A 21,532-nucleotide genomic window follows, 5' to 3' on the forward strand; every position below is an offset into this window, starting at 1 on the left:
ACTATTTTACTTCAAGATTGCGACACTAAGATTACTTTCAACCTAATAAATATGGCTATACTGTGTGTTACAAAGAGCATAGGCTCGCCTACCATGATTGTGAGATCTGCACTACGTTTAATTGCTAAATAAATTGTGGCACACATTTCAAAAGTATGACTACGTAGCTGCATTCATTGGACGTGCATATCATTGATCGGTGGAGCTCCGTTTCTACAGTTCACGTGATGGCAAAGTCACATTATTTTCCACGGTCGCCTTGTCAAACCTTCATAAACAATCGCGTCTTGGAGAAGTGATTCAATTGACAAAGTACATTACATTTCAATAGGCCCAGCCTTGGTGAAAGTTGCTAATTGATTACTAATCCCCACAACATAACTCATGTGCAAAAAAAAAACGGAAGCGAGTACCGAGTTATCTCATAGAAAGGCGCAATCGGAATTGAAGGAGCACAGACTTGACTGTGGTCTTTGCGAAAGGGAGTTCACACAAACGGAGAAGCGCCCATATACACACGCTCAGAACGCATCTGCGCTGAGCTCAGGATTTTACAGGATTCTTTTGACAAGGGATACCTTTTCATTCACTCAGCAAGTACTTTAACCAGATTCGCAACATGTTGGATTGTTGTCATTGATGCGCTAACTAATGAACATTACAAGTTTGACAAGAAAGAGCCAAGTGAATCTCGAGGAAGGGGATCAAGTCTGTGTGAATCTACGCGCGGACCCGACGTTATCTTCTCCGGTATAACGATGTCTGGATATTACTGCAAAAGTTTATACTCCTTCAGCGGGGATCAACATCAGCAGGGTTTGACTTTTGAAGTTGGAGAAATCATAAAGATAGTTCAGCCGTTGCCTGGCGGCTGGTGGGAAGGAGAGCTGGATGGAGTCAGGGGATGGTTCCCAGCAAGTTATGTTCAGGTCTTAGAGGTAAGTCTGAATGTCCACTCTCAGATCAATAAATGTTGCAATGCCAATTGTGAAACAAATGGCAACAAAATAAACACTTTTTTCCCCCTCTCCCTTTGAGTTTGGAGTGGCGTGTATACTCAGTACGACCTAATGAAGTAGTAAGAGTTTCTTATGATGCTTACTATATTACCCAATGAAATAACGTCATCATAAAGAGTCAATATGTCTTCACACTTAAATAACACACTCATTGTGGTAAATACATATGTCCACTCTCATATCCACATAACTCCACATTCACACCCCATGGCTGGTATCTAACAGATGTGGCGATTTTTGTTTCAGAAGAGATTAGGGTTTTAAACAGTTTTCCCCATTGGTGTTCGATCAGCTTGAGTGCTAGCCTCCCCACAGCCTCCCCACCCCTGTCCACTCTTCTGAGGCCTCCACCACATTTCCTCATTCCTGACACATTCCATTGGAATTCTCAGGTCTCCTGCCTGTGTCTGTCTGCATGAGTGCACGGGGCAGATTACTGAGGGAACACACTGCTCTGTCACAGCAAGGTCACAAGTACGCACAAACACACGCTTGTGCGGTATGCAGGTGAACACAAGGTTCACAGAAGGACAGGGAAATCTTTAGCGAAGACGGTCTTGAATTGAGGTTTTTAACCAAGAGTGACAAGAAAACACACAGCTAATTACATGTTTTATCAACAATTGGCAAAAGGAAATGGACACCCACCCAATGTTCACACTCGCGGACACAGTGAATCACTGGATCAGAAATGAGATGGGCAGATGGGAGTAGATCTGTAGGATGTGGGCTGGTCAGGCTGGCCGAGGCAGCTGGGTCCTCAACACACCTCAATCGGTCATTCAACATACCAGCTTGATGTAGTTGTGTAGCGCTTGAAGGGGAACTGCCAAATCACCAGTGACCCTGGGGTTCCAGAGCATGTGAACATCCACCTTTTATCATAACGGGTCAGATCTCTTGAGAGGTTGTACATGTACACACAGGGAGGTTTGGAATCTGGTACTTGGTACAGTAGTGTACATTTCTATTTTTACAGATAAGGAGAAGTGGGAAGCAGCTCTGACATGACCTGATACTGGGTGTGTAACAGGTGGAGGCTGCATTGAAGGACATGACTTGAAATAGTTAGTTGCATCAGGTCAGGTTTAGGATGTGTGTTGCACCATCAACATTCCATTTGAAACACTGACGTAGAAACAAGAAGTTCTTCCGAATGAGTTACCAAATGATTGCTACTAATGCTGACTTGGCTCTTGCATATAGATCTGAATGGAAAAAAAACCCACTATGAACTTCCTTATTCTGGTCAACCAATCAAACTAGCCAGGCATTTTCAGGAACGTCCTTTTGATCCCTTCCATTTGTTCTACACTTGAATTCAAACTAGAGGGAAACACACCTAGAAACAGCCATATATATCATCAATTCAGACCAGGGTGTTTTCAACACCGGAATCAGGGGAATGTGTGTGTTCACTGCTGGCGTAGTTTACAGTGCGGCGCTTTGATCTCTGTCTGAGACACGCTCCATTGTCATCTTCAGCAGACGAGGCTTTGTTCTCCAAACAGTCTATTCTTCTTTTTTTCTTCTTCAAACTTTTGATGAATCATTCAACAGAGAACCTGTCATCAGGCCTGTGCTCGCCTTGACAGACCCTCAGATCCACACAGTCCCCAGGAACCTCCTTGTATGGGTAGACGCTGCCTTCATTTGAACAAACACATACAACACAGAAGGCATTCAGTTCATATTTTTATGATGAGATGTTCATAACTTTATTTTTTTTAATAACTTTAACTTGTAGACTTTATCTTTGTGTTATTGTCATGGAATCTGGCGAATGTGTCATATAATTGGGCCCTGCCGGCTACTTTCAGATGAGAAGTAGTTTCAGGGGATGGTTATAATAAGCTATACATTTCCTGTTACTATAGCAGTGATCCCTGGGTGAGGGATGACAGCTGCGTTTGATTTGAGGAGCTGTTTCCTGTACTTCTTTTGTGTATTTTCCAAGCTTACTGATTGACCAAGAGAAAGAGGTCATTTATGATGTTATGAGATGTTTAGGACAGGGTGGTTAAAGAGGGGTTCCACCCGTAACATCAGTAAAGTGCTGAAATTTGTATTTTTCTATATCAGTATGAGTCTACCCGTTGTCTATATGGTTTTATATACAGTTAATTAGATGTTAATGATGTTAATTAGATGTTAATGATGTTAATTAGCCTATCAGAAGCTTCTAAAGCCATGACATCCTTTTCTGGAATTTTCCAAGCTGTTTAAAGGCACAGTCAACTTAGTGTATGTAAACTTCTGGCCCACTGGAATTGTGATATATTATTTAACTTATAATTAATTGTGTCTGTAAACAATTGTTGGAAAAATGACTTGTGTCATGCAGAAAGTAGATGTCCTAACTGACTTGCCAAAACTATAGTTTGTTAACAAGATATTTTTGGAGTGGTTGAAAAACAAGTTTTAATGACTCCAACCTAAGTTTATGTAAACTTCTGACTTTCAACTGTACCGGTATGACTCTGGTGGCCATGACAACCTAACTGATGAACAGAAGTGGAACAGGGCACGGTGGATCATGCCATTGAGTCATCAAGTCAAGTGATTGCTAATTAGTGCCAAACTAATTGAGGTGGAGCTTGATGAGGAAGAGATGAGGAAAAAAGGACAAAGGAAATGAAAGCTGTAGAATCTAGATGAATGGACCAATTAGACACACCATTGATGACAGGTTTCACCCAATGGAAATGGCTCTCCGAGGAACAAAGAATTTGATTGGTTCGAAGAATGAGTGAATGAAAAATTTACATTTTGGTGTATAATAGTTAGCTACATATACAGCCGTTTACCATGTTGGTGAGTTGGCAATGAACTATTACCAGAATTATTATTTTTTGCTAATTTCCTATACTTATGTATTTTAGCTAGCCTCTGTTCCAATCGAAACAGATTAGACTATAGGTTATAGTGTAACTTACTGGGATTTTGTGGTGTCCATGCAATGTTATTGTTATATGATTATTCCAATAGTTGCTATGGAATGGCATCCTGCATTCATCTCCCTTAGTGGCCCACTCTCACAAACACTCTCGCTCTAATCTCCAACCCAAAGACAGTCTAGTGTGATTATCAGCACTGGCATGACTGAGGGAGCTGGCATGGTGAGGCAATGAGGCCTGCTATATTCTGTGCTGACCACAGTTCTAGTCTAGATGACAGCTGGGCAGGGTCAGCGTTACTGGGGCACCACTCCCATAAGTAATCAGGACGCCCCCGTTACTCCTGAAATATTAATGTGGGTAGTGGATGGATGTGTAACCCTAACTCTGCAGATGGGCCTAAGAGGGGAAAAAACAAAAATCTGTCGTTCTGAACAAGGCAGTTAATCCACTGTTCCTAGGCCGTCATTGTAAATAAGAATTTGTTCTTAACTGACTTGCCTAGTTAAATAAAACCCTCTCTCATTACTGCCTTTAAAGCCTTCCCTCAGTGGGTTAGTCAGCTGTGTTATGGAACTGTACCTGTGGTTGTAACTGGTCTAGTGTAGTGTTAGGACTCTGGGCTCCGCACACAGGGGGTAGGTAGATGGTCATTTAGGCTGGCATGATTCCCCTGTAGAGGAATGTGAGGGTCAGGGAGCTGCTGAGACCTACTGCCCCCATACACACCACACTGCCAGGTGTTTCCCTGCCTGGAACATGGGAAACCTCTCTAACTCTCTAACCACCACTCCCAGTGCTGACGTCATACCTGTGGTAAACACTTTCCACTAAAGTCTATATCATCTGTATTTATCCAGTATCATACCGTAGTTACTCTGACTACTTTGAATAGCAACCAGACTGTTTGTTTAGTCCGCTGTACACGGTAGCTGCAGATGAGGGTTTTCCTTGTTTTATAAAGGAAATGACTTTCGAGGTTCTATGTTTGATATCTCTATAGGTTTGCAGTTTTCTATCTCCTACCTGGGATACTATTCAAGTAGAAGGATTAAGTGTCTGTATTTCTTTGTTTGCTTTGTCAAATGAGTCAATACAAGATATGATCTTCCACTGTACAGCATGACCTTAGCAGTCAGTAGAGTCATTCCACATGCTGCGCTAACTCAATTGTCTCACGTCACTTCTACAATGTTATCAGTTAAATTTGTAAGGCTATAGAAGGAGACCTGAGGAGGGGATAGAGAGACTTACAAGGCATGGTACAGGTCTTGTGCAATCCACATAAACTGGTATGGGCAGAGGAAGCACAAAACAGGCTTTGTTGCACGTAGGGAGCACCCTAGCACTCACCACACACTGTCTGCTATTGTCTGCTTCCTTATGTCTCAGCCTGTGTTTCTCTCTCATTGTGACTAAATGTGTGTCTAGTTTCTGTGTGTGTGTGTGTGTGCGCATCTGGGAATGTGGCTTCAGGCTCTCACAATAGCCCTAAACCAAAACAACCTCTTCCAAATAAAGACGTCTTCTACTGCCCCCATACTCTACAGCCCAAAGCAGAGCTCTCTCTCCATCTCCCCTCCCTCTCTCATTTCACTGTTAGTCTTTCCACTGTACACTTGCATCTGCTAGACAGAGTCTTACGGTAGTAATGACTGTGTGTGTGTGTGTGAGATGTTTCTCTCTGACTGTATTCCTCACACCCCGAGAGAGAGGCCAGGGCCCCCTAGCCGCCAGCCACTGGCTGAGTGATCTCACAGGGTTGAGAACTCTCTCCTCTTCTCCTTCGCAGCCTCAGAAGTCTTGGGCAACAGCCGTTAGCTGGCTGCTCCACTCTCCATTGGGAGCCATTGTTAAACGGATGACGATAGATTGTGAAGGGCTCATATTTGCTGAGTCATAACCATGTGTGTGTGTACCAGAGCCTTTTATCTACATTTGATGGGGAAATGTCCCCTGACAGCATCCATATTTCGTATTGGCTTTTAGTATAAGTTTTACATGGTCTGAAAGTACACATCAACATTCACCAGTCCTTCATCATTGTAATTATTGGTGGTGACCTAATGAAGGCAAGTGACTCTGGGTATATAAATATGATGGTGCTGATAAGAGTACAGTAAAGGTATTTCTGAGTGAATAATAGGAAACAGACACTTCCACCATCAGTCACACCTCTGTTCCTCTGACACGGCATCTGCTGACTGGACAGGATAGGGTGGGATAGAGAGATCACAGTGGAAGAGAGGGAGGGAGGGATGGAGAGGCAAAGTAAATAGAGACCGTGTGTACCTTGCTACTATTTTTGCCATCCCTCATGACTAGGAGGTACCCTCTGTGTGTCTGTGTGTGCCAGCCCCTGTTTGTGGCTATATGCTGGCATGTAAATATATGCACATTGTTGGGTTTGTGGCTTGTGGTCACATCATATCTCTGTACAGCCCAAGGCTACTTCAGATGCATTGAGGATGTACAACATTTGGCAGTATTGGAAAACTCCAAACATTTCTCATTCTCAAGAATCATCACCAGCATTGTTTGCGACCTCAATGTTTCTGTATACTGAACAACATATACTTATTTAAACCACAGTTGAAAGAACTGTTACAGTTGGTTGGCCCTGGTGTACTGGGAACTTTATGTTCTCTGTAATGGCCTGTTGTCCTTGGTTCATGATACTGTTCCACCTCTGTTCTGGCGTGTTGTGTTCTACCTGGTCGTGTACAGGACACTGCCATCCCTGGCTCAACTAGAACCGAACCGCTGGTTTCACATACAGACCCTGACCCTCATACCCCCATCTTCCTACATCCAGATGATTGACTAGAGGTCACTGGAGGACAGGCTGAACAACACAGACACACACACAGTGGAGGCTGCTGAGGGGAGGACGGGCTCATGGTAATGGCTGGAACGGTCGGAATGGCATCAAACACCAGGAAACCCTGTGTTTGACATATTTGATACCATTCCGCTCCAGCCATTACCATGAGCCCGTCCTCCCCAGTTAAGGTGCCACCAACCTCCTGTGACACACACACACACACACACACACACTGACCTCACACCACCGCATGTCAGGAGTCTATGAGTAATTCAGGCATGAGTAAGGGCAGCTAAGCTTTGGACAAGGACCTGACTGGTAATCCTCTGTTGAAACTCTGGAAGGCCACTAATACAGAGGCTGCACATTTCTCCTCTCAGACCATGAGTGGGCGACCTCCATTTCACAAACCTGCTGACCGTTCAGTATCTGCTCAGTGAATCACCTACTTATGTTGTCAAACACGAATAAACTGATGTCAAAACCCAGATGGAAGTTGAAGAGAAACTCATGAATCTAATTCTAAGACAGAAGCCCACTCTTGTTGGTCTTGTTCTAAATGTGATTTAAATGACTTGCTGCAATTCATTTTTGAATACATTTTTTTTTCTTCAACTTCAATATTCAAATCTTTTCAATTGATCAAGCCAGTGGTTTTACATCTTTAAATTAGATTAATTTGTCTTGAAGACATTGACATGATATAAAAAAGATTTGCTATTGGGTGGTCTGAAACCCAATCTAATGTTTACACTATTACTGGTGAGGCTGGGGGAATTAGCCTTAGTACTTCTGTACTTCCATAACCCAGTTTTCTCTCTTCTTGACATTACTTTAACAAAAACATGGTTAACAAATAGTGATTTATTTTACGCAGAGGTCCAGTCGAGATATTTATTCATACACAACTTTAAGAGCTTTATATCAAATGTCTCTGTGTCCATCCTAAATGTATAATTGAATTGGATGGATCCAAGAGCTCATATTCCCTGTTGGAAGCTCAACCGCTTTCAGCAAACTCAAAACTTTGACTGTGGAGTGAACAATCCTTTTAATGTTTGTTCTCAACATAGCACTTTCTCTCTCTTCCTGGGGTCTTAGCTAGCCTATTACAACTCAGGTGAAAGGGTAACGGCATAGTTTAATGCCTCTTCATACTCTCACTGACCTCCTCCACAGGCCCAGGGTATTTACAGCCATTTTTCCGACGGGAATTTGACAAATGATTCCTGGTTTTCCAGGCGGGGAGCCAGTGGCACTGAAATGGAAAGCTATGAGCTATTTAGTTTTTCCATAGTAAGAGATGCTGTTTGTGTTTTTGGGTGTGGGAAACGTGGCTGTAAAACCATCACAGGGATGTGTCTGTCATGCCATACATACCATGGACCACTCTGCTCTTATAATAAGCATGTTTGTTTGTACTCGTAGCCCTCCTGGGACTAGTCATCGTTAACTAAGGTCGGGTGACTTGATTTGGTTATTTCAGCAAACATGAATCAATGGCATTGGCTTGGGTTGAAGTGATCCTCAGCTTGAGCTTACGGTAACTCTCTTTATGACTTGGGACTTTACTAGGTTTATGGAATAAGTGACGTGTCAAAAAGAAAAATTAGAATGGAATAGATGGAGGCCATGATTGTTGTGGCTCTACAGAACACAGACAGCCAGCCATTCACAGTGACGACCATGATTGTTGTGGTTCTACAGAACACCGACAGCCAGCCATTCACAGTGACAACCATGATTGTTGTTGTTGCTCTCCAGACAACCATAGCTGAAACCATATGTTCTTAGCCAGGGGCTGTTCTGGCATCCTGTGAATGCAGAGCCACAGGCAGTCTGGGGTTGTCGAGGTTAACCATCTGGCATGGTGCATTATTTAATGTTGCATATGCCGGGACAAGCTGGCTTCATGTGCTGTCAAAGTTCCTAGTTCCCAGCACACATAGGTGCTCATTCCTTCACTCACTGCATCCCCCGTGTGCCTAATTGTGGCCTAAATTCTAACTCCCCATTGATATCAATGCATGGCTCATATGAAAGTGAATTCAAGATGCGACCTCTCCCAATGTTGTGAAGCGGGGTTAGAGATTTTACATTGAGGTCCAACACATTCGTCATTATTAAAAGGTTGAGCACCGTTCACAGAGCCCATATACTCTTTCAACTGTGATTTACTGACTGACAGGTCGAAGACAAATTCACTCAGTGACTGTGTTCAAAGACAGCCAATGAGATATTGCCGTCTAGAAAACAGACCACGTCAATGGGGTGAACCAATGATGTCCTCTTTTCTTGAAATCGGTGTCCTGACTGAGTACAGCCCACTCCCATCTGTCTTCCTCAGTGTTATCTGCAGTGCAGGAGAAAAACGCTTGTCACCTTACTGATAAGATCAAGACGTGACCCAACATTGTGTTACACATTCCCCAGCTAATGTGGGGTTTCACCATGTCAGTAGACTGTGTGTGTTTCAGACGTATGGAAGCAGACAAGAAGGCAGACTAAGAGGAAGTGAACAGACACTCAGTTGGTGTCTCGGGTTTCTACAGGAAATTAGCTTTCGGTGATGGTCACTTTCACTCTTTTATTTGTTTGTTTTCTCCTCGCATGAAATGGTGACTGGACCCTTGTTGTTTGGGTTTAGAAACACTAGACACTGAAAATGGTGACTGGACCCTTGTTGTTTGGGTTTAGAAACACTAGACACTGAAAATTGTGCTTTTGGTTTACTACTCCTTTGTTCATGCATCTTGGTTGCTCTTTTATGACATTCTGACCACTACCCCCATCAGGACAGCATGCTCACTTACACTCATACATCCATCTAATTGGTTTTTTCTTTTTCTGTTTCAAAATATTATTACGCCTCCATTTCTTAATAAATGACTATCCAAGGTTAGTTAAGTAAAGACATTTCCCGAAGGGCGGATGTGGACATGTATATAACACAGTGACCATCAAAGGAAGTGCAATGCTGTCATGTTCTGTGTAATTTACATGGGAGTCATAAGTCACCCAGGGTTGACGTTGCTTCATACTCTCCATCCGTGTGGGACCAGCAGCAAACCTCTTCTCTCATCTTCTTCTCTTCTTCTCTTTTTCCTGGGAAGTTTTGAATGGAATGGGTTAATTCTGAGAGGGACAGAAAAGGAACGATCTGTCTCGAGGGCCAGTTTCTGCCTTGAATTATAGAAATGACTCCTGCAAGTTGGTGATGTCATCGTTGAAGACTAAGGGGGATGTGGGGGGGGGGGGGGGGGGGGGTTGTTCTTATTCCCAGCATTAGTGAGGGAAATGTGGGGATGTGTCTGTGTTACTTGATGTTGGATTCTCAGAGACACTTTGTGTATAATATTGATGATTCATTCATGTCAGATCCTGTTCCTCCCGGATCATTTTTAGCATTCTAGAATTCTGACTCATATTCTTTTCAAAGATAAAAATGACTAGTTCACTATTTAAATCAGAAACAATTGTGTACAGGTTGTGTCTGATTTGTAATGATGATGCATGCATGCATGTTAGCGCTGAAAATATGTTCCATAGCACCTTTCCAGCATTCCAAGTTGGTGGAATTATGACTAGTCAAATATGTATGACTTGACTCTGCTTGCATTGCCTGTTGCTAGACTCTAGTTTAGTGGTCAGGAGGGGTGTGGAGGCTTTTGCTCCAGCCCATCACCAACCAACAAACCAGACTAAGCTAAGCATGATCTTGATGATTAGCTGAAGAAAGGGATTAGATGTATTTAAAGGTCATTAAGAATAACCGTAGTGGGACATCTGTGAATGAGCTTATATGATGTTGGAATACTTCAGGGCAAATCCACGTTAAGAGTTTCACTGAGTCTTTTTAACTTTAAATGCACAGAACAGTCAGAAATGTGAGTTTCCTATGTTTTTAAAACAGTGCTTTTAAGAAAGTCATTCAAGGATTTTTCTATTTTTACAATTTTCTACATTGTATAATAATAGTAAAGACATCAAAACTATGACATAACACAGAATCATGTAGTAACCAAAAAAGTGATATATATGAGATTATTCAAAGTAGCCACCCTTTGCCTTGATGTCAGTTTTGCATTCTCTCAACCAGCTTCACTTGGAATGCTTTTCCAACAGTCTTGAAAGAGTTCCCACACGCTGAGCACTTTTTGACTGCTTTTCCTTCACTCTGCGGTCAAACTCATCCCAAACCAAACCAATTGGGTTGAGGTCGGGTGATTGTGGAGGGCAGGTCATCTGATGCAGCAGGCCATCACTCTCCTTCTTGGTCAAATAGCCCTTACACAGCCTGGCGGTATGTTGGGTCAATGTCCTGTTGAAAAACAAATATGGGTCCCACTAAGCGCAAACCAGATGGGATGGCGTGTCGCTGCAGAATGCTGTGTTAGCCATGCTGGTTAAGTGTGCCTTGAATTTTTTTTAAATGACAGACCGTGTCAGCAGCAAAGCACCCCAACACCACCTCCTCAATGCCTCACGGTGGAAAACACACATGCAGAGATCATCCATTCACCTACTCTGCATCTCACGAAGACACGGCGGTTGGAACCAAAAATCTCAAATTTGGACTCATCAGACCAAAGGTCAGATTTCCACTGGTCTAATGTCCATTGCTTGTGTTTCTTGGCCCAAGGAAGTCTCTTCTTATTGGTGTACTTTAGTAGTGGTTTCTTTGCAACAATTCGGCCATGTAGTCCTGATTCGCGCAGTCTCCTCTGAACAGTTGATGTTGAGATGTCTGTTACTTGAACTCTGAAGCATTTATTTGGACTGCAATTTCTGAGACTGGTAACTCTAATGAACTTATCCTCTGCAGCAGAGGTAACTCTGGGTCTTACGTTCCTGTGGCGGTCCTCATGAGAACCAGTTTCTTCATAGTGCTCGGTTTTTGCGACAGCACTTCAAGAAACTTTCAAAGTTCTTGAAATGTTCGAAATTAACTAACCTACATGTCTTAAAGTAATGATGGACTGTCGTTTCTCTTTGCTTATTTGAGCTGTTCGTGCCATAATATGAACTTAGCCCTATTTGGCCCTAGCCCTATCTTCTGTGTCTACCTTGTCACAACACAACTGATTGGCTCAAACGCATTAAGAAGGAAAGAAATTCCACAAATGAACTTTTAACAAGGCACACCTGTTAATTGAAAAGCATTCCAGGTGACCACCTCATAAAGCTTGGTGAGAGAATTCCAAGATTGTGCAAAGCTGTCATCAAGGCGAAGGGTGGCTACTTTGAAGAATCTCAAATATTTAAAAAAAAACAACACTTTTTTTGGTTACTACATGATTCCATATATGTTATTTCATAGTTTTGATATCTTCATTATTCTTCTACAGTGTAGAAAATAGTCAATTTAAAGAAACCCTGGAATGAGTAGGTGTGTCCAAACTACTGACTGGTACTGTATGTATTAGAGGTCGACTGATTAATCGGAATGGCCGATTTAATTAGGGCCGATTTGAAGTTTTCATAACAATCGGAAATCGGCGCCAAAAAATACTGATTTCCGATGCCACCCATTAGATAAAATGACCCTAAGCGTACTGCTAAAGCAACACTTGAGAGGTTTAAGGGGAAACACAACATGCCAACCACTTTGAAGATGCAAAATATTTTTTATTGTGAAACAAACAAGAAATAAGACAAATAGAACTATTCACCCCCTCAAAGTCAATACTTTGTAGAAACAACTTTTGCAGCAATTACAGCTGCAAGTCTCTTGGGGGTAAGCATCTATAAGCTTGGCACATCTAGCCACTGGGATGTTTGCCCATTTTTCAGGGCAAATCTTCTCCAGCTCCTTCAAGTTGGATGGGGTCCACTGGTGTACTGCAATCTTTAAGTCATACCACAGATTCTCAATTGGATTGAGGTCTGGGCTTTGACTAGGCCATTTCAAGACATTTTAAATGTTTCCCCTTAAACCTCTCAAGTGTTGCTTTAGCAGTACGCTTAGGGTCATTGTCCTGCTGGAAGGTGAACCTCCATCCCAGTCTCAAATCTCTGGAAGACTGAAACGGATTTCCCTGTATTTAGCACCATCCATCATTCCTTCAATTCTGATCAGTCTCCCAGTCCATGGCGATGGAAAAACATCCCCACAGCATGATGGGGATGGTGACTTGGGGTGATGAGGTGTTGGGTTTGCGCCAAACATAGCGTTTTCTTTGATGGCCAAAAATCTCAATTTGTAGTCTCATCTGACCAGAGTACCTTATTCCATATGTTTGGGGAGTCTCCCACATGCCTTTTGGCAAACACCAAACATATTTGCTTATTTTCTTCTATAAACAATGACTTTTTTCTGACCATTTTATTTTATTTCACCTTTTATTTAACCAGGTAAGCTAGTTGAGAACAAGTTCTCATTTGCAATTGCGACCTGGCCAAGATAAAGCGTAGCAATTCGACACATACAACAACACTGAGTTACACATGGAATAAACAAAACATACAGTCAATAACCCCAGTTCTGTGGAGTTTATGGCTTAAAGTGGTCCTATGGACAGATACTCCAATCACCTCTGTGGAGCTTTGCAGCTCCACTACTTGGCACCACACGTCCCGCTAGGGCACCTCCCCCCACTGCTCAACTGACACAGTAGCACACAGAACGCAAAAAATATTCTTAGAAATATTTAACCTCCACACATTAACAAGTCCAATAGCTCAAATGAAAGATAAACACCTTGTTCATCTAGCCACCAAGTCAGATTTCTAAAATGTTTTACGGCGAAAACATAGCACATATTTATGTCAAACAACCACCACAGATTACCAATTTTTCTCTCCATGTCCCTGGATTTCGACTGCTCTCTGGACATTCATGGCCGGATCTCACAGCTAGCTAGCTGCTATCCGTGTGACTATCGGCCTTCGTCGATTCCGGAGCAAACATCAATTGTTCCGGAGCTAGCAAGCTCCGTCAATCACTCCTGAGTTCCATCAATCGCACCTGGGCTGCAGTCGCCTATCCGGACCCGTTTTGCTGCCTTCGCGGAGCCCCACCGGGCCTTCACAACTGGACTGCCGACGTTATCTACCCGAAGGAGTTATTCGGCTGGCTCCTCCGTCGCGACGTTACCTGAACGCCCATCTGCGGCCTGCTAACCGTTAGCTGTCTTACCGGCTGCTATCTGAATAGACAATCGGACATTTATTTTTTATTTTTTTATTATTATTATTATTATGTTTTCTTCTTGGGCCTCTATAACTATATCTATTGTTTTTATTTTTGTTGTTGTGTGATTTGGATTGATCCCCTCTACCACACGGAACCCCACTAATCTACTGACGGAGCGCAGGAGGTGGCTAACAACAGACCTCCATCCTATGCTAGCTTGCTACCGATGCCCTGGCTAGCTGTCTAAATCACCAACCAACCTCTCCACTCACCGGACCCTTTTGATCACTCGACTAAGCATGCCTCTCCTTAATGTCAATATGTCTTGTCCATTTCTGTTCTGGTTAGTGTTTATTGGCTTATTTCACTGTAGAGCCTCTAGTCCTGCTCACTATACCTTATCCAACCTATTAGTTCCACCACCCACACATGCAATGACATCTCCTGGTTTCAACAATGTTTCTAGAGACAATATCTCTCTCTTCATCACTCAATACCTAGGTTTACCTCCACTGTATTCACATCCTACCATACATTTGTCTGTACATTATACCTTGATGCTATTTTATCGCCCCCAGAAACCTCCTTTTACTCTATGTTCCAGACGTTCTAGACGACCAATTCTCATAGCTTTTAGCCGTACCCTTATTCTACTCCTCCTATGTTCCTCTGGCGATGTAGAGGTGAATCCAGGCCCTGCAGTGCCTAGCTCCACTCCTATTCCCCAGGCGCTCTCTTTTGACGACTTCTGTAACCGTAATAGCCTTGGTTTCATGCATGTTAACATTAGAAGCCTCCTCCCTAAGTTTGTTCTATTCACTGCTTTAGCACACTCTGCCAACCCGGATGTTCTAGCTGTGTCTGAATCCTGGCTTAGGAAGACCACCAAAAACTCAGACATTTTAATTCCAAACTACAACATTTTCAGACAAGATAGAACTGCCAAAGGGGGCGGTGTTGCAATCTATTGCAAAGATAGCCTGCAGAGTTCTGTCCTACTATCCAGGTCTGTACCCAAACAATTTGAACTTCTACTTTTAAAAATCCACCTCTCTAAAAACAAGTCTCTCACCGTTGCCGCCTGCTATAGACCACCCTCTGCCCCCAGCTGTGCTCTGGACACCATATGTGAACTGATTGCCCCCCATCTATCTTCAGAGTTCGTGCTGCTAGGCGACCTAAACTGGAACATGCTTAACACCCCAGCCATCCTACAATCTAAACTTGATGCCCTCAATCTCACACAAATAATCAATGAACCTACCAGGTACCTCCCCAAAACCTTAAACACGGGCACCCTCATAGATATCATCCTAACCAACTTCCCCTCTAAATACACCTCTGCTGTCTTCAACCAAGATCTCAGCGATCACTGCCTCATTGCCTGCATCCGTAATGGGTCAGCGGTCAAACGACCTCCACTCATCACTGTAAAACGCTCCCTGAAACACTTCTGCGAGCAGGCCTTTCTAATCGACCTGGCCGGGGTATCCTGGAAGGATATTGATCTCATCCCGTCAGTAGAGGATGCCTGGATATTTTTTTTAAAATGCCTTCCTAACCATCTTAAATAAACATGCCCCATTTAAGAAATTTAGAACCAGGAACAGATATAGCCCTTGGTTCTCCCCAGACCTGACTGCCCTTAACCAACACAAAAACATCCTATGGCGTTCTGCATTAGCATCGAACAGCCCCCGTGATATGCAGCTGTTCAGGGAAGCTAGAAATCATTATACACAGGCAGTTAGAAAAGCCAAGGCTAGCTTTTTCAAGCAGAAATTTGCTTCCTGCAACACTAACTCAAAAAAGTTCTGGGACACTGTAAAGTCCATGGAGAATAAGAACACCTCCTCCCAGCTGCCCACTGCACTGAAGATGGGAAACACTGTCACCACTGATAAATCCACCATAATTGAGAATTTCAATAAGCATTTTTCTACGGCTGGCCATGCTTTCCACCTGGCTACTCCTACCCCGGACAACAGCACTGCACCCCCAACAGCAACTCGCCCAAGCCTTCCCCATTTCTCCTTCTCCGAAATCCATTCAGCTGATGTTCTGAAAGAGCTGCAAAATTTGGACCCCTACAAATCAGCCGGGCTAGATAATCTGGACCCTTTCTTTCTAAAATTATCTGCCGAAATTGTTGCCACCCCTATTACTAGCCTGTTCAACCTCTCTTTCGTGTCGTCTGAGATTCCCAAAGATTGGAAAGCAGCTGCGGTCATCCCCCTCTTCAAAGGGGGGGACACTCTTGACCCAAACTGCTACAGACCTATATCTATCCTACCGTGCCTTTCTAAGGTCTTCGAAAGCCAAGTCAACAAACAGATTACCGACCATTTCGAATCTCACCATACCTTCTCTGCTATGCAATCTGGTTTCAGAGCTGGTCATGGGTGCACCTCAGCCACGCTCAAGGTCCTAAACGATATCTTAACCGCCATCGATAAGAAACATTACTGTGCAGCCGTATTCATTGATCTGGCCAAGGCTTTCGACTCTGTCAATCACCATATCCTCATCGGCAGACTCGACAGCCTTGGTTTCTCAAATGATTGCCTCGCCTGGTTCACCAACTACTTCTCTGATAGAGTTCAGTGTGTCAAATCGGAGGGTCTGCTGTCCGGACCTCTGGCAGTCTCTATGGGGGTGCCACAGGGTTCAATTCTTGGACCGACTCTCTTCTCTGTATACATCAATGAGGTCGCTCTTGCTGCTGGTGAGTCCCTGATCCACCTCTACGCAGACGACACCATTCTGTATACTTCCGGCCCTTCTTTGGACACTGTGTTAACAACCCTCCAGGCAAGCTTCAATGCCATACAACTCTCCTTCCGTGGCCTCCAATTGCTCTTAAATACAAGTAAAACTAAATGCATGCTCTTCAACCGATCGCTACCTGCACCTACCCGCCTGTCCAACATCACTACTCTGGACGGCTCTGACTTAGAATACGTGGACAACTACAAATACTTAGGTGTCTGGTTAGACTGTAAACTCTCCTTCCAGACCCATATCAAACATCTCCAATCCAAAGTTAAATCTAGAATTGGCTTCCTATTTCGCAACAAAGCATCCTTCACTCATGCTGCCAAACATACCCTTGTAAAACTGACCATCCTACCAATCCTCGACTTTGGCGATGTCATTTACAAAATAGCCTCCAATACCCTACTCAACAAATTGGATGCAGTCTATCACAGTGCAATCCGTTTTATCACCAAAGCCCCATATACTACCCACCATTGCGACCTGTACGCTCTCGTTGGCTGGCCCTCGCTTCATACTCGTCGCCAAACCCACTGGCTCCATGTCATCTACAAGACCCTGCTAGGTAAAGTCCCCCCTTATCTCAGCTCGCTGGTCACCATAGCATCTCCCACCTGTAGCACACGCTCCAGCAGGTATATCTCTCTAGTCACCCCCAAAACCAATTCTTTCTTTGGCCGCCTCTCCTTCCAGTTCTCTGCTGCCAATGACTGGAACGAACTACAAAAATCTCTGAAACTGGAAACACTTATCTCCCTCACTAGCTTTAAGCACCAACTGTCAGAGCAGCTCACAGATTACTGCACCTGTACATAGCCCACCTATAATTTAGCCCAAACAACTACCTCTTTCCCAACTGTATTTAATTTTAATTAATTTATTTATTTTTCTCCTTTGCACCCCATTATTTTTTATTTCTACTTTGCACATTCTTCCATTGCAAAACTACCATTCCAGTATTTTACTTGCTATATTGTATTTACTTTGCCATCATGGCCTTTTTTGCCTTTACCTCCCTTCTCACCTCATTTGCTCACATTGTATATAGACTTGTTTATACTGCATTATTGACTGTATGTTTGTTTTTACTCCATGTGTAACTCTGTGTCGTTTTATCTGTCGAACTGCTTTGCTTTATCTTGGCCAGGTCGCAATTGTAAATGAGAACTTGTTCTCAACTTGCCTACCTGGTTAAATAAAGGTAAAATCTATTGTAGAACAATAGATGCAATCACAAAAGCAGGATTAAAAGTAAAATAATTCACTAACCTTTTGAAAGTCTTCATCAGATGACAGGAATAGGACATGTTATACCGTACATTTGTTTTTTTCAATAATATGCTAATTATATCCATAAATCACGGTTTACATAGAAGGTCATGGCTAAAAAATGCTACAACAATGCCTGGAGAAATTATGGTAACTCTGCCAGATAACAGAAATACACATCATAAACGTTGGCTAAATATACATGTTCTACATATACTTAGAAAGATACACTTCTTCTTAATAAAACAGCTGTGTTACATTTATTTTTTACTTTACAGATTTCGTTCACTAGGCTATAATGTGAGTCGGCGCTCAGGAATTAGCATTTTGGCTCCTCCACAGAAACCCAAATTTAACACATAAATGTTCCCTTACCTTTGCTGTTCTTCCATCAGAAGACCTGGAAGGGTTTATACTTACCAAAAACAGCTTTAGTTTTGAAGTCTGTGTCTTTCGGTTATCAAACACGACATATTTCGGTTGAAATGCAGCCAAAAAGTAAAGTTAGTTCGCACCAAAACGTCGAAATTACATATTATATGTCGACTAAACTTGTCAAACTTGGTTCAGAACACAGCGTTAGCATGCTATATAGCTTCACCGCAATTCTCAGGACAAAGAGAAACACACGCATCGTTTAATCAATCTTGAAAGAAAGACAGCACAGGCGCAGATTGCGCGTGAGAGTAACCTGTATTCTCACGCGACCGAAAGGATTCGGCCCGTCATTAATCTCGTGAACGCGCGATTCACACAATGAGAAGCCCCATTGAAAGCGGACACCGCGCTGAAGGCATAGGAAGTGTTCCCAGGACCATAGGTGCTTGGGAAGGGTGGGGGCGATGACGTCAAAGTTGGGCCAACTTTTTGGATGACAAGAGAGAGTTTGGGAGAATGAGTGCCCTGAGAGTTCTGCTTTACTTACAGACATAATTTAAACGGTTTTAGAAGCTTGAGTGTTTTCTATTCAATAATATTTATTATATGCATATATTAGCAATTTTTTACAGATTCTTTTTCTGTTTACTATGGGCACGCATTTCACCAACGGGGGCAGTATTCTGCCCTAGCCTTAACAGGTTTTAAGGGTTATCTTTGGTCTCTTTGTTGCTTCTCTGATTAATGCCCCCCTTACCTGGTCCATGAGTTTTGATGGGAGGCCCTCTCTTGGCAGGTTTGTTGTGGTGCCATATTCTTGTCATATTTTAATAATAGATTTAATGGTGCGCCGTGGGATGTTCAAAGTTTCTGATATTTTTATATAACCCAACCCTGATCTGTACTTCTCCACAACTTTGTCCCTGACCTGTTTGGAGAGCTCCTTGGTCTTCATTTTGCCGCTTGCTTAGTGGTGTTTCAGACTCTGGGGCCTTTCAGAACAGTTGTGTGTGTGTGTGTATATATACTGAGAACATGTGACACTTAGATTGCACACAGGTGGACTTCATTTAACTAATAATGTGACTTCTGAAGGTAATTGGTTGCACCAGATCTTATTTAGGGGCTTCATAATAAATGGGGTGAATACATATGTATTCACCACTTTTCCAAGTTATTTTTTTCACTTCACCAATTTGGAATATTTTGAGAATGTCCATTACATGAACATTTTTTATTTATTTCATCTTTATTTAACCAGGTAAGCCAGTTGAGAACAAGTTCTTATTTACAACTGTGACCTGGTCAAGATAAAGCAAAGCAGTGTGACACATTTACACATGGAATAAACAAACAGTCAACAACCCAATAGAAAAGTCTATATACAGTGTGTGCAAATTAAGTAAGATTAGGGAGGTAAGGCAATAAATAGGCCATAGTGGCGAAATAATTACAATTTTGCAAATAAACACTGGAGTGATAGATGTGCAAGTAGAGACACTGGGGTGCAAAGGAGCTAAAAAATATAAATAACAATATGGGGATGGGGTAGTTGGATGGGCTATTTACAGATGGGCTATGTACATGTGCAATGATCTGTGAGCTGCTCTGATAGTTGATGCTTAAAGTTAGTGAGGGAGACATGAGTCTCCATCTTCAGGGATTTTTGCAATTCAGTCAATGGCTGCAGAGAACAGGAAGGAAGGCGGCCAAAGGAGGAATAGGCTTTGGGGATGGCCAGTGAAATATACCTGCTGGAGCGCATGCTACGGGTGGGTGCTGCTATGGTGACCAGTGAGCTAAGATAAGGCAGGGCTTTACCTAGCAACGACTTATAGATGTCCTGGAGCCAGTGGGTTTGGCGACGAATATGAAGCGAGGGCCAGCCAATGAGAGCATACAGGTCGCAGTGGTGGGTAGTATATGGTGCTTTGGTGACGAAACGGATGGCACTGTGATAGACTGCATCCAATTTGCTGAGTAGAGTGGTGAAGGCTATTTTGTAAATGACATCGCCGAAGTCAAGGATCGGTAGGATAGTCAGTTTTAGGAGGGTATGTTTGGCAGCATGAGTGAAGGATGCTTTGTTGCGAAGTAGGAAGCTGATTCTAGATTTAATTTTGGATTGGAGATGCTTAATATGAGTCTGAAAGGAGAGTTTACAGTCTAACCAGACACCTAGGTGTTTGTAGTATTCTACAATCCGAACCATATTCTAAATCCGAACCGGCCAGAGTAGTGATGCTAGCAGGTGCGGGCAGTGATCTGTTGAAGAGCATGCATTTGGTTTTACTTGCATTTAAGAGTAGTTGGAGTCAACGGAAAGAGTTGTATGTCATTGAAGCTTGTCTGGAGGTTAGTTAAACACAGTGTCCAAAGAAGGGCCAGAAGCATACATAATTTTGTCGTCTGAGTAGAGGTGGATCACAGAATCACCATCCGCAAGAGCAACATCACTGATATATACAGAGAAAAGAGTCAGCCCGAGAATTGAACCCTGTGGCACGCCCGTAGCGACTGCCAGAGGTCCAGACAACAGGCCGTCCGATTTGACACACTGAACTCTGTCTGAGAGGTAGTTGGTGAACCAGGCGAGGCAGTCATTTGAGAAACCAAGGCTGTTGAGTCTGCCAATAAGAATGCGGTGATTGACCGAGTCGAAAGATTTGGCCAGGTCGACGAATTCGGCTGCACAGTATTGTCTTTTGTCGATGGCGATTTTGATATAATTTGGGACCTTGAGTGTGCTGAGGTGCACCCATGACCAGCTCAGAAACCAGATTGCATAGCGGAGAAGGTACGGTGGGTTTCGAAATGGTTGGTGATCTGTTTGTTAACTTGGCTTTCGAAGACCTTGGAAAGGCAGGGTAGGATAGATATAGGTCTCTAACAGTTTGGGTCTAGAGTGTCTTCCCCTTTGAAGAGGGGAATGACTGCGGCAGCATTCCAATCTTTGGGGATCTCAGACAATATGAAAGAGAGGTGGAACAGGCTAGTAATAGGGGTTGCAACAATTGCGGCGGATCATTTTAGAAAGAGAGGGTCCAGATTGTCTAGCCCAGCTGATTTGTAGGGGTCCAGATTTTGCAATTTTTTCAGAACATCCGCTATCTGGATTTGGGTGAAGTAGAAATTGGAGAGGCTTGGGCAAGTTGCTGTTGGGGGTGCAAAGCTTTTGACAGGGGTAGAGGCAGCCAGGTGGAAAACAAGGCCAGCCGTAGAGAAATGCTTCTTG

The 21,532-nt window shown here is 43.1% G+C and overlaps 1 protein-coding gene across 2 annotated transcripts in view; it reads left to right on the top strand.

Annotated features, from left to right (window-relative positions):
- The first annotated feature begins 145 nt into the window (after positions 1–145).
- Positions 146–21,532, top strand: part of gas7b (growth arrest-specific 7b) — a 55,364-nt gene continuing 33,977 nt past the window's right edge. Inside the window, exon 1 of one of the 2 annotated variants that reach the window (XM_020460741.2) lies at positions 146–938. In XM_020460741.2, the coding sequence (XP_020316330.1) occupies positions 759–938 (180 nt within the window). In that variant the 5' untranslated portion in view covers positions 146–758. Of the gene's footprint in view, positions 939–3,750; positions 3,834–21,532 lie in introns of those variants that run through there. The other variant, XM_020460743.2, reaches the window with a different exon arrangement.

Source organism: Oncorhynchus kisutch, linkage group LG25 (assembly GCF_002021735.2).
Source record: "Oncorhynchus kisutch isolate 150728-3 linkage group LG25, Okis_V2, whole genome shotgun sequence".
NCBI lineage: Eukaryota > Metazoa > Chordata > Actinopteri > Salmoniformes > Salmonidae > Oncorhynchus > Oncorhynchus kisutch.